This window comes from Colletotrichum fioriniae, assembly GCF_027942845.1.
Source record: "Colletotrichum fioriniae strain IMI 355084 chromosome Unknown scaffold_15, whole genome shotgun sequence".
In the NCBI taxonomy this organism is placed as follows: domain Eukaryota; kingdom Fungi; phylum Ascomycota; class Sordariomycetes; order Glomerellales; family Glomerellaceae; genus Colletotrichum; species Colletotrichum fioriniae.
In genome coordinates, this window is record NW_027076851.1 from 299,591 (window position 1) to 312,620 (window position 13,030).

Sequence of the window (13,030 nt, forward strand, 5' to 3'; positions counted from 1 at the left end):
AATGTCGAAATGTCGAAATGTCAAAAACTGCACATTTGCTTCTTTTTTTCTCTCGTACTGTTGTGTCGACCGTCTAAATGGCCCAACTGCCTCGTCTCTCTCGTACACCCCATGCGAGGGAATCCAGGCTGTCCAGATCCGGGTGTTGTCTAGCCCACTCGTAGATGTAGGATTTTAGCGCCTTCCATCTTGGGCATCTTTTCTCCTCTGCCAACTCAGCTTCAGCCGGTTCCATCAAATGGCCACTTGCCATCTGCTTTGCGTCATCAGCTTCAAGCTCTTCGACACTGACTTGAGCAATCTTGGCGAGCTCCTCGTCAAAGGACCTTGCCATGGCGGGGTATCCCAGAGACAAGTAGTTGTAGACTTGCGTGACAAAAATGTCGTCGAATTCCGATGCAATCTTCTCCTCTAATGCTTTTTCGCGCTTGAGGCGGTCCTCCAGGCCAGCGAGCATGTGAAGACCCTTGGCCTCGCCCGATCGAACGCGGTGCTCAGCTGTGTTTGGTGTCAGAGTCGCAGACGCATAGTCCGATCCAGGCTCATCCGTCAATGAGCTCTTGCTAAAGGCTGCAGCGAATGGGTCTGCAGGGGTGGCGGCTGGAAGCGGTGTATGCAGCATTCTGGGGCCCTGAAGATGTGGTGGTACAATGGCCTGATCGCTTTCGCTGCCCCGGAAGCAGTAGCCCCTCCACAAGCCGGCTTCGCCCGTGGCATCCCTGTTTCTCTCCTCGACGGTCGGGCCTTCGGTGAAGGGGTGGTCCGGCTCAAGTTTGGTCTGCTTCGGCGAGGGGCATTTTCGGAAAACCAAGTCTTTGCCCAGCATCGGCGGGGACGCCGCCTTGCGCATCTTGCGAAACTCGCTTGTCTCCGCAGGGAGTCCGAAGTTGCCGAACGGGCGGCCAAATCCGCCTTGGGGCTTTCGGAAGCCAGTCTCGGGGACGACCTGCGCAGGTGCGGCGATAGGCACTTGGCCAGGCTTGCTAGCCGCATCTGGCAGGATGTATGGCATGCCAGTTTCGCCAATTGGCTTACTCACCGGCTCTGGGGGAGGAAGCTCCGGACGGCGCGTATCTTGGGTAGCGATCGGGTCAGGCGCGATCAGCGGCATGAAACTCTCGCCAATCGGTTCCAATGGTCCCTTGGAGCTGGTGTCGGTTGTGTGGTTTCTCTTGTTAGTCAACCACATGGGATCCGGCGGGGTGTCAAGTTCCATCCTGTCGAGTTCAGAATCGTTCTTGGTGCTTTCGTCGTCGTCATCGTCAAAGACAGGCGCGTGCTCGCCTCTGGCAACAGCTAAATCCTGGGCATGCTTCTGCATCTCCTTTTGCCAGTACCCAACTTCTGAAGACTTGCGGCGGGGAGCATGGCCATGGCGGCCCCTTGCCTTGGCCTGAGTGCCGGTCTGCTGTGGGGAGACGCTCTCCGGTGTGCTGTCGTCTCCCGAACTCTCTCTGAAATAGAAATGAGCGGCGCCTCCCTCACGCGGGCGACTGTTGGGGAACGCTGCCAGAGCAGCCTCTTGCATCTGGCGTTCAGCCTCCATGGCAGCCCATTCCAACATGTAGGTGCCTGCATTCTCGTCTTCCGACTCTCTTCGTGCGCCCTTAGGTTGCCTCTGAATCTGTTGAGTCTGGGAAGCGGGCGAAGCGGCGCCATCATTCAACTTGCGTCTCGACTTGTTCCGTTGGAGGTAGATGTGATTGGTGTAGGGTGTGATGTCGGTCTTGTCGGTCGGGCGAGTGGCAGGACCAGCGTCGCCCTCCCTACGGGCGCGCCTAGAGGTCTCGATAAGTTGGGGAGCGAAGCGGCGTCTCGGTGCCGGCTGGCTTTGCAGAGAATGCAATTGCGGCGGCGGCGGCTGCTGCATCCGCTGCTCAAAAGGGTTGGGAGAGGGCGTTCGCGGGGTGTGTTCGGGGGTCAGCTCAGGCGCTGGGCCTGTTTGATGCTGGTGTTGCTGAGATTGCGGTTGTTGCTCGGAAGTCTTACGTACAGACTCAAAGGTGGTCTCGATAGGAACGGGGGCGAACCGCCTCCGCGGCTCGGTGGATTGAGCCATGGCGGAGGGCGGTAGATGGATAGTTGGGGAAGGATTGGCGAAAGGATAATTTCGAGGCGTCGATCCGAACGAGAGGAGTTGGATAGGGCAGTGAACAACAGGCCGGATGGAAAAACTTGGTTGGGGAGGTTGTGTTGGAGAACCCTTTTTCAGTGAGACGAGGGGCAGAGTGAGAGTGATGGGACGAAAGAGTGACGCAGAGGTGGCCCCGGTGTCGGTTGAGCGCAGTAGACCGTAGATGTGGTGGGAGAGGCTGGTCTGTGGTTGGGCGATGCCGCGATGAGATGTTGCTGTCGCTGCCCGTGCGGCGCGTAGGTGTTGGGGAGGGGAAGAGAAGAGAGGGATGGGAAAAGGAGGAGGGAGGTAGTAAGACGGGTAGATCGTGAGTTTTGTCAGAGGACAAGAGTTGGAGGTGACGAGGTAAGGTACGGGCACGTCTTGTTCGGTTGAGCCCTTGTATGTCAATCGTGGGAAAAGACGGAGAGAATGCAAAGGGGCATGCGGCGGTGACCGGTCACAGGGCGTATATGGCTGGAAGCAGCGAATACAATACTGCGTACCTACGCAGTGGAGGGCAGCGATAGTCGGGAGCGGCAACGACGACAGGGAACGGGGAAGAGGGCAAGCCGCAAAAGCAGGATAGAGTGACTCCTGTGTACTGGGTAGGTGTAGGTAACACAGTAAGAATAGACATGTCTCCGATACTTGCTGAATACCGAGTAGTCATGCGAACATGTGCGAAGCTGTGTGTTTGAGGGAGCATATTTGGCTGTCGGAGATCGAGTCTGACAAGTATCGACTCGTATCGACTACCTGTCATCCACCCAGCGAATGGCCAAGATACCTCGTTCCAGAACCCAAGCAGGTACTTTTAATGGCGATTAAAGCAGGGCCAGCGCCCCCAGCAGACTGACGACCACGGCGCGGACAGGGCGGATGCGAGGGTGTAGTGGGGTTGGGACAGGTTACAGAGTGGGATGACAGCTACGTACCCCATAGCCCCAGACACTGTGCCAGGAACCTGAGTGATGTACTTTGTACGAAGTACCTTACCAAGAGTATTTATTTGTGGGTGTTCTCGCGGGGCAGGAACGAGGGCAGTCACCGATGCTATGGAATGAATGATGTCGGTGTCGTTCCTTCCTACACCTCCCGCTCTTTCCTCTACCTTATTTCGCACCTGCTTTCTGAGTCTTGACATGCTGGGACATGCCTTCCTCTCTCGAAAATACGAAATTGAAGGAAGCAAGAGGGCAAGAATCGATCAAGAAGGAAAGAGTCAGACTTTCTGACCTAATACTCTGAACTGCGTAAATCATTAAAACATTCAAAAAAAAAAAAAAAAAAAAGTCCAGACTCGACTTTGTCAGAAACACGCCCGATGTCGCACAATGCCCCCGCCCGCTCTCCCCGCTGTTGCAGTGTGCACGCACAACCTCCAGTGTCTCTCTCCAACTTCTGCCTCTCCAGTCTGGAGAAAGGTGAGCAACCGGAGACAAACACAGTCACAGCCGGAGCCAGCCACACCTTGCAGGTACATGCTGATCCCGCCGCTCCCTCCGCCCATTGAGCATTTGCGCCCCTGAATATCCACGACACCTCACCATTATTCTCTCGATTGCCCATACCGTTTTGTACCTTGACCGTATCGGCGGCTCAACTAAATCTGCTCGGATGGATGCCCACAAGGGTCCTTTTTGGTCGCGTGTTTTAATACTACTTGCCACAGTACGCAATTGTGTTTCCCATTCCCCGAAATCTCCAGTCTTCTGTCCGTCTCCAGTCTCCAGAGACCACCTCCAGAGCACCCATTTCTCTCGTTTCCCCCCTTTGCCCGCATTTCCTCTCGTACCCTTAACATAATAAGGTGGGCACCAAGGCCACCTGATCTGACTTGGGAGGCGATCGCTCCAGGGCAGGGCAGGTAACAGAGCCCCGAGCCACGCTCCAGCTGACTTACCGCACAGTTTTTACGTCTTCCTGCGTCTCCTCTACCGCCAATACGGATATTCGTACAGTTCAGAGTATCACAATCCAGTACCTACGCCGTACGCCGTACGTACGCCACAAGATATCCGTATCCGTACCTACCGGTCTACCAAGGTCCCTGACATCATTCATTGTCTCTCTTGGCTAATTCGGACTCTCAGAGTCTGACTCTACTCCGTACGGATATATGTATCCATAGATGTCCCGCTTAGTACGACGAGCTCGACCCGAGAATCACAGCCATGTCCATGACCCGTTATTGTGCATGCTATCCTAGCCTGGAACCCGGGCCAGCCTCGCTCTCCCCTTGGGGGACCCACGAGCACTCAAGTGTCGACTATCGACTATCGAGCACCGACAGCAAACACACAGCGGCATCATGCAGAACTAGGTGAGCACTAATAGGTGCGGGCAGTGGGCACCGCTGAGCACAGCAGACGACTGTCTGGCACCAGACCATCACAAACCACACCAGAGCCATGAGGAATGCTTGGCTTGCGCAGCGAGAGCCCGTCAACGACAAAAGACGTTGGTCATTAGCGCCAGCATCCTCAAACTTTCGCCGCCTTCTGTCTCACGGCCTCGACCTCGACCGCGATCTCGACCTTCACCACAATCAAAGCCAATACAATAACATGGAGAGGAGAGGAGCCCCTAGAGACAACAGCGTGTCAGACTTGACGGAAATGGCGTCTGTTCGCCCCCGGATCTGTCCCCAATGCGGCCATGCCCATCAAACTAGGCCGCTTCACAGCCCGCTAAAGCTTCTGCCAGCCGAACTTTTAAAAACTTAGACTTTCGTGCCCTCTTCTCTGCGACTCTGCGACTCATTACCAGCCCTCGATAGCACACGATGGATTCGAGAGCTCTGTCACAAGGCCACTCACCACTGGCTCAGCAGCGTCCAGCTGCCCCTTCTGTTTACCTTTGCATCGGATCGCGTTGGGTGAGGTACCTCTTGGCTTGGTTCTCTCGGAAGCTTCTCACCGATCAAGTACCCCTGCACTGGCGCTAGCATCCCAGCGTTCCATTCAACAATTATATCCGTACTGTCGCTCCGTCTTCCGCCTCCCACCTTGAAAAGACAACAGAAGGGCAAGGCTTATGTTGTCTCTTGTCACACTCACGACGCCCTCATCGCCAGAGTACGGGGCAGCTCCCCAGGAATGCTCACTCTGTCCACTGTAGGGGACGTCATTTCTCTGAAGACCTGGGGTAATCTCGCAGCCCGGGGATACCGTATTGTTAAGATGAGGTAATGAGGCGCTGACGTGGCTGAGGTTCTATTTGCGAGTCAAGCCCTGAGATTAGCTACAAACCCTGACCGAAGCATTTTGCAATGCCCGCAGCCCAACTCACGATGCTTCCGGGCATGCCATTTCAATATGTTATGGACCTCACCAGGGATGGCTCCTTTCGGGGAAGCCTCCCGCTGAGCGTCACTCGTTGTCGTCGCGCTGCACTACCAGGCACTACCCGACACCTCAACTGACGCCATGTTTTCTTGGGAACTTGGAAACATCGGACGACTGCCGCTTCGGGATCAGGCAGTTGGGCCTATTGAGCCACCAAAGTTCGCAATCGACCCGTCCATTGTCCAAAGATACGCATTGTCCAGAGCTTGCCAGCTGTGCCAGCTCATCGGTCCAAGACTGAAAGCATCCCACATTCTACCCACGAAGGCGAGCCCAAGACGTTGAGCGAGGAGCTGGGCAACGACAACCTTCAACGTCGGTCAGCGTCACATCACGTTCCTAACAGTCACTTCTTGTCCGTTTCCGCACGGCCCACGGGGGTCGCTTCTTCTCACCTACATATCTCGGCCGGCACTCGACACGCGCCTCATCTGATGATCTGAATCAAAACCAACAGTCCACCACTAGATATCCGTACTCCGTACCAGTATCCGGGGCAAGCAAGCATGCTCACCGACGATCGCCGGCCCCCATGAATGGCTGAACCCCCACACCGCTGTCTAGACCTTGGAGTCTCCCCACGGCAACCTACTTGCAATGCCCTTGTTTCGTTATCTCTGCTCCCCCATACGTGAAACTTTTTGGTGTTACCACCGTCATGCAAACGACAGTCTGGTCTTTCCGATGATGACAAGAATTCCAGAGTTCACCGATAGCGGCATGAGGCTATCTTGCCGCTAAAGAACGCTACCTGGGCAATGGATGAACCCAGTAACAGACAACGCACCGTTAGCTGAGTTCGTCCGCAGGAACCCCATTGCGACGCATGAAGCTATAGAAAGGGCAGCCGCAGAGATTCCACTCGAGTCCAACTTCACCTGAGCCAAGGCATGAACCCCGGCCGTCTTGATCGGTGAGAACTCACGACGACTTCATTGCTGCCCGCACTTTCAGCTTCTTTCCCGAGCACCTAGAGCGGTGCAATTGCACACGTGCCTGATTGCTGCTTTTTCCCGCCACGCGCGCTCGCCATGATACCACCCTCCAGCTGCAAGCCACATGCAGAGAAGTCAGTTCTCGTGATAATCAGGGACTCAAATCCGACGTTATTGGCCGACTCGATGCTTCGATGCGGCCGCTAAAAGACTCTGATGCATCTGACACACACCGCTCAGAGACCTTTCTGTTGAGACTAGTCAGAATCGGTGTCCATCCGGAAGGGGTGGTGCAGCCAACCGGCTTGGTGCCCGCTCCACGCTGAGTCGCGGGCCTGGGCATTCCTACTCTGGGACCTGGCCTTCCGTCCGGGGGTTCGACCTCTCTCCCCTCTTCCCAGCCCCGGAAGTCCCATGTGACGCCGGAACGGCTCAATAGGATGTGCTGCCGGCTGCACCCGGGACCGACCGGTCGGCTAGGATAGACTTTGTCTCCGCGTTTACGACTCCACTTGGTCCGCCCGCCGACGGGTACAGGCCGTCCTGACTCGTCGAGGAAGCGGCACTTGGGTTTCTATCCGACACAACTGGAGATGTTTGAGGGACCTATTAAGTCGGATCATATTGCCAGCGCCATCATCTCGGATGAAAGTTATCGAACCTTGGTTGGAGGATTTTAAGATGAAAGGAGAGGGGAGTAGAGTTGATAGTGCCTTATATCTACCGTCTTAGTTGGATATCGGGCCAACTTGTCTTCAGAAGTGTAATTTGAGTGCTCGAGCAACATTGTTCACAGCACCGTGATAGGCCAGAGCATCGCATGGTTTACGATGTCGCAAGGAACGTTTCTGGTCGCGAGTTCTACCGTCATGTTAGGAAGATCCAGGCGATCAACTATGCGAAACGTCTCGAGGGCTCATACCCAAGACGTCTACGCAAAGTCTTGTGAGATGAAGAGCTCACGAATTAATATAGCGAGATAAGTGAAGAAGGAGAAGGGCTCTTACGCCTTTGTATCTCTTGATGGTGCGCCTCAGACAAGTCGCCAGACAGGCGGTTTGAGGTATTCCCAAACGGACGAGTGGAGAAGATTAGAATGCTACATTGAAGTACTCGAGACGACAGCTTTATATCGTCAATCACATCCTGCTACATCGACAAGAGCTGATAGTTGCAATAGACAATACATGTCCACGCGTGGACAAAGGCCTTGTAGCCGGCGCCCTACTCGTCATGATGAATTATGACACTGATATCTTGCATATCACAGTCGTCTTTCAGACATGCTAATCTTTCTTCTGCATTGTCCACTTCTCAACCGGCTGTCACATCACGCTGCCAATCTAAGGGCCATCTTCATGTCAGTGTCGCATTCAAAAACACGAGCCCAATATATTCCTCAATGGCGCTTACCATGAACAGTAGCGAGGCTTCGTATGTTGTGCTCGCAACTCCCCCACTGCTGGTCTGCAGTGCTACATGCCATCCACACTTAGCGGGCAAAGGAATAAGTCAGGGCCTACCTTGTACGAGGTGTGATAAGTTACCAGAGGTTTGTAGTGTTTGAAGTAACAATGTCCAGTGAGCTAGCACCGTCAAGCAGCATATTGATGCGTATCCAGTAGTAGCCTGGGAGGAGGATACCACTTCAACCAACCGGCTTCCCTTGGGTGCACAACCCATCACGCCGCCGATTTCGGGTTTATAACGCTTACGGAGATTCTACCCCGAGACTAGAAGATTGCTAACAGCCTCCTATGTGTCACAGTGGTTGCTCCGGAATCTTGCTTGGCCGTGTACACAGTCAGACAGCTCTATGGTATGGACGCAGACTACTTATGGTTACAGAAAAGCCCAAGAGGATTCTCGAGGAAGGCGGATTTGGCCCATAGCACCAGTCTCTCATCCTTGGGTTCTTCCTACCTTATGAGCCTATCTCTCGGCCTTGTTTGTAGTAGGAAATCCACAAAGGAAAACCGATTGTTTGTGATGTACAGCTTCTCAATCTTGCCAACAGGCTCCTATCACTTGTTTTTATTACTGGCGTTATCAAGTCTACGTTGCTTTGAAGACGTTCTGAACCAGAAAGCAGGCTCATTTCATGGCACCGCGACTCTGGTCCCCGGACACACAAGATGGGAAACAAAAGCAAAAGTGACTTGGCAAGCCAACGACTAACCACTCTAACGCTACAAATGCTTGGACAGAGGCAACAGGATAGGAGCATCACAATGAGAACATCGTCATAGCCTGAGAAGCACCCAGAATACCACGGGCGAGCGTCTCGTAATGGCCGGCCAGCGATGCTCTGGGTTGATGAGAGGCGTTATCGGTAACTTGATCAAGTCAGGGAGAATATTTCATGAGAATGACGATGATAGACCAGGGAGATGAGCGGCTGCAAGAAAGCTAGGTCGTATGTGCTACTACTGCTGCTGCTGCTTCTGGTGTTGCTTCTGCTTCGTACATATGCGGCCGGCGTTACCCTTCGGTCTTGACAGACTGCATCATTTCCAACGCTTTACGCGATGCAGCAGTGCAGATGAGACAAGCATCATGCAAAGACGTTGAGGAAATTGCGTTCCTGCAGCCATCGGCGTATTCTAGTATTATACCTAATAGGAGTTGGAAATCTTGGCCCGACGCATGCATAAGGAGATAAGCACGAGACAGGAGACACGCTCCTTCTTTCTTTTCTGAACGGGCGCTATATGGCATGATCTACGGATACTGATACGACGAATCGAAACAAGACCAGAGAACCAGACATCTTGTCATCCCCCGAACGGGGGAGCTCAGCGCGGATGAAGTTGATATCTTGATACGGCCGCGTCTCATTTCGTGGCCATGCGTCGGAGGTGACGTTTGGTCGTTTACGGTTCCTGTGCCGTAGGATTACTGCCTGCCGAGATTGTCAAATGTGATGAGACGGGCGGGACCTGCATGACGATGTACGGACTCATTTACGAAGTACGGGACGTACATGAAAGGCCTTGTTCTGTCGGTTATCTGTCACGACAATCAGAGAGACGTTATCAGACTGTGAAATTAGACACACCTCTGGGCTCGGGTGGATTCCAATCTCCTAATTTTATTCGACCACTCGTGGATTGCGATAGCGAGAGAAATGAGAAAACGTGATATTGAAAGTAGGAAGGCTTGCACCCTCCACCTGGCGTTATCACAAGCTCATGATAGCCAAGTCCGAATACCAGATTAGAGGCATCGCGAGTTGGGGCACGCGAAAAACCTGCAAAGGCTCTGGGCGCGAGAATCGCAGAGTCGCCCCGGTTCCTTGGTCTCGGTCTTGATGGGCCGTCGCCGCCACGATCCCGTCGCTTATCTTTGCGGCGGCCTTCCGTGGCCTGCGGGCTACGGGATCACACATCGCGCTATTGACTCCTTTCTTGCGCGCACGGACTTGGACCTTCTTTTTTACAGTCGCCATCGTTGCGTGATTTTATCAGGTGTTGTGACCTTGAAGCTACTTGGGCTGTTGTAAAGAAGATCAAGAGAGTTGTTCGTACCGGATTTTGACGGATTCATGCGGCGAGATGGGGGTTTCACCAAAAAAGACCTGACCGTTGGAAAAACATGGTTCAACCTTTGGAGAATCCGGGGCAATGGGTATGGTTCCGGGTTCAAGGTTTCCAGGACGCCGGGTCGGTTGGACTTTCATCTTTTTTTCTTCAGTTTGCGAGTCAGGTCTCCGGGTTCCCTCCCCCATCTGGATTTGGATGGAATAGAGTTTGTGGGTTAATTACCTCAAAGGTGTACGCAGTATGGAGTAGGTAATCAAATTGGACATTGTTTGGACGACGGGCCTTATCATGCTGCTTGCGAACTGCTCTACTGAAAGCAGCATCGGTACATTCTTGGACGAACGGGATGGCAGGGGTGTTTAGTAAGTGCTACTACTTGGATGAGTGAAGTTGAATCAATGACATGTCTACCGATCCCGATCCGCTCACGGCCGCGGCTGCTCGTGAGAGAAAGGTGAAGAGAGTTTGAGAGAAGTCAGGAGCCTAAGAGGAACCGCATTGAAATTTCCCTTCCGAAGAGAGGGCCGTCGTGGCGGAGGGCACGGACTGGTGGGAGCGGTTGGTCAGGTCCGGTGTTGGTTTGGCACGGAGCGAAGGCCAAAGGTTTGCGGTGTGAGAGGTTGGTCTCCTTAACCCTGTAGGTAAAGCAAGGCTTGTGTTTCCTCCCGACTCTAGCGATTGCATCCGGAGTGCTCCCCATTCAGTAGTCGACTGGAGGCTTCGAAGTGTATTATGGAAAATTTTTCAACGTGTTCGCGGGGAAGCAAGACAGCGTAACTGTGTCGCCTCATAAAGTGCCGAGCAAGTTCACTCTAAAGAAGGACGGATTCCATCTTGTCAAAAGATCCGGGACCCGGGGTGGGATTACCGGTCCCGAAGACACAAGAATGGGTTCAAAACATCAAACGGCATTCAGACAAGCTCATGAGTCACTGTCGCTTTGCGGTTCGTCGGTTCTCTGGCTGCCAATGCTGAGAGCGTGCCGTTGCCGAAAGCAGGCGGACCGGCGGGTGATGGTGTCCTTGGCCGACGAAATTGATGTGGTTTCCGACTTGCGGCGCGGGTGATGTGAGTGTACTTACTCGACCGTATGACGGGCTTTTGTATGGCTACAGCCGAGCATCGACAGAGTCTCGGGGCTTTGCCTCTCTGTGCATCCAATTGGATAGACAATTGTTGACGGCTTGGATATGTTTCTAGGCGAGCTTAGAGAATGAAAGGTAGGCAGGCGCGTAGATCCGGGGGCGTTCTTCACTCTTTGCATTCCTCAATTGGTTTTACACCTTGTGGAAGCGTTTCTTTGTGGAGTAGAGACACAGAAAGAGATGGGAACATGCGGAGAGAGAGAGGCGCAAAGCCACGCGGCGTGTGTCTGGGTTGGTTGTGGTCGCCACGACGCCATCCCCGCTGCGAACCTACAGGCTGCAAACTGCTGGTGCCAGCGTGATCGTGGCTGCGTGGCTGCGTGGCTGCATGAGGTGCGCCCGGGAGGTGTGTTGGCTGGCTGGCTTAATTCTCTCGACTCGAGTCTGAGGGGTAGTATTGGGGGTTATGGTTGGATCACGAGGGGTGGTAGTCTAGACGAGACCAGGTTTTTTTTTTTTGCCATAATGGTGACCTTATGTTTAGGTCCGGCTTACATGGGTGGGCTCAGAAAAAGTACCCGAGTGTCAGCGTTCGAAACTTTCTGCGATTGGGAATTCCCACCCTAGGTTTTGAGAGTCTTTGGTTGACTATACGAGCATGGGAAGATCGAGATCTCGGTTCACGATGTTGCGGTGAGCTGTCCAAGGTGAGCACGGCCGAGATATCGCCTGTGCAAAGACGACGGGCAAGACGGGAGGGCCGGAATGGGCGCTACTGTAAATGGTTTCTTGGGACTAACTGTCGCTATTGTCAACTCCAAGTCTCCAACAGGATGGGAGAGCGAAAAACGCTACCCTATAATCTGGAGACCTCAATGCAAGATGACGATTTGTCCAGCGTATCTGTAGACGGGCATGGGACTAAGAAATACGCTCAGACGGATGGAACGGGGGGCGGGTATGCGGTTCGGACGTGCCTTTTGCCCACTTGAGCATATGTTGCCTTAGTTTGGCATGTTTAGTTCCCCCCTCCCCCTTGCCATGCCTTTTTTTCGGCGTTCGGCACGCATCGGAGGATATTTTCCCTCATGTCGGGTTCTGTCTGCACTTGCTGGGAACTTGGGAGCTGGGAAAGTGGGAAGCGGACGATTCTCACAGGCATAGAATTGGGGGCCTGGGGCCCTATGTTTCCCACTCCTTGGTGTGTCTTGTGAGGTTTCGGGAAGTCGATATGTGGGTTTGAGGGCCTCTCTCGGATTCTGCGGAGGAAGAGACGCATCATGCGGATGCTCTAGATGAATCATGGAGATGTCTTGACGGGCGAGTAGAGAGATGTGAGTAAGTGAGACCCAATTACGCGCGTATGATATCCGCTATTCCTTGGAGAACTCTCGGCTACCGGGACTTGGGAAGCTTGGGGAGCTCGGGGGACTCGTCTGGAGCCCTCCGAGTCCCATCTCTACTCTTCATGCCCGTTGCCGTGATGTAGGCCAAGGTTTTCCGGGGGCCTGGGAAACATGATGCTCCGGAGGAACCAGCCGGCTCGGCTTTTCCTTGCGATTCTGCGACCTCTTTGCTTTACGTAGATGCCGCACGCACGCACGCCAGACTGAACAGCCGAGACATTCGAGTGCCCAGAGACGAAAAGGAAGACTGACAGCCTGGTCGTCAACGTGAACTTGGTTTGGGTCCGCATGCGTTGTTCAGCCCATGCTTCTCAGCCCCAGACCGCCGTTAGCAGTGGACGTTCATGTTGGAGGGGAGTGCTCCAAAGTCTGAACCTTGGAGTTTCCGGACAGCAGCATGTGGCGTCGGCCGGCCTCTCTTGGGATGCGATGGCAGGCCGGAGACTAAGGAAGTAAGCGCAAGCGCGGGGGGCTACCGCTGCGTTGTGACACTGACCGACCATTGCCTATTGGGGGCTATTTCCTTGCGATAAGGAAGATGAGACCAAGGTTAATGATTTGCTCGAGGGGCTTTGTATCGCTTCAAACTTTTGGAGGGT

General features: G+C 53.9%; 1 protein-coding gene across 1 annotated transcript; it reads right to left on the reverse strand.

Moving 5' to 3' along the window:
• Positions 1 to 73: 73 nt before the first annotated feature.
• On the reverse strand, positions 74 to 2,059 carry N0V96_010628 (uncharacterized protein; the record flags this gene model as incomplete). The annotated part of the gene is made up of 1 exon (XM_053189324.2): positions 74 to 2,059. The coding sequence occupies one exon, from the start codon at positions 2,057 to 2,059 to the stop codon at positions 74 to 76; it is 1,986 nt and encodes a 661-aa protein (XP_053053312.2).
• Positions 2,060 to 13,030: the final 10,971 nt, after the last annotated feature.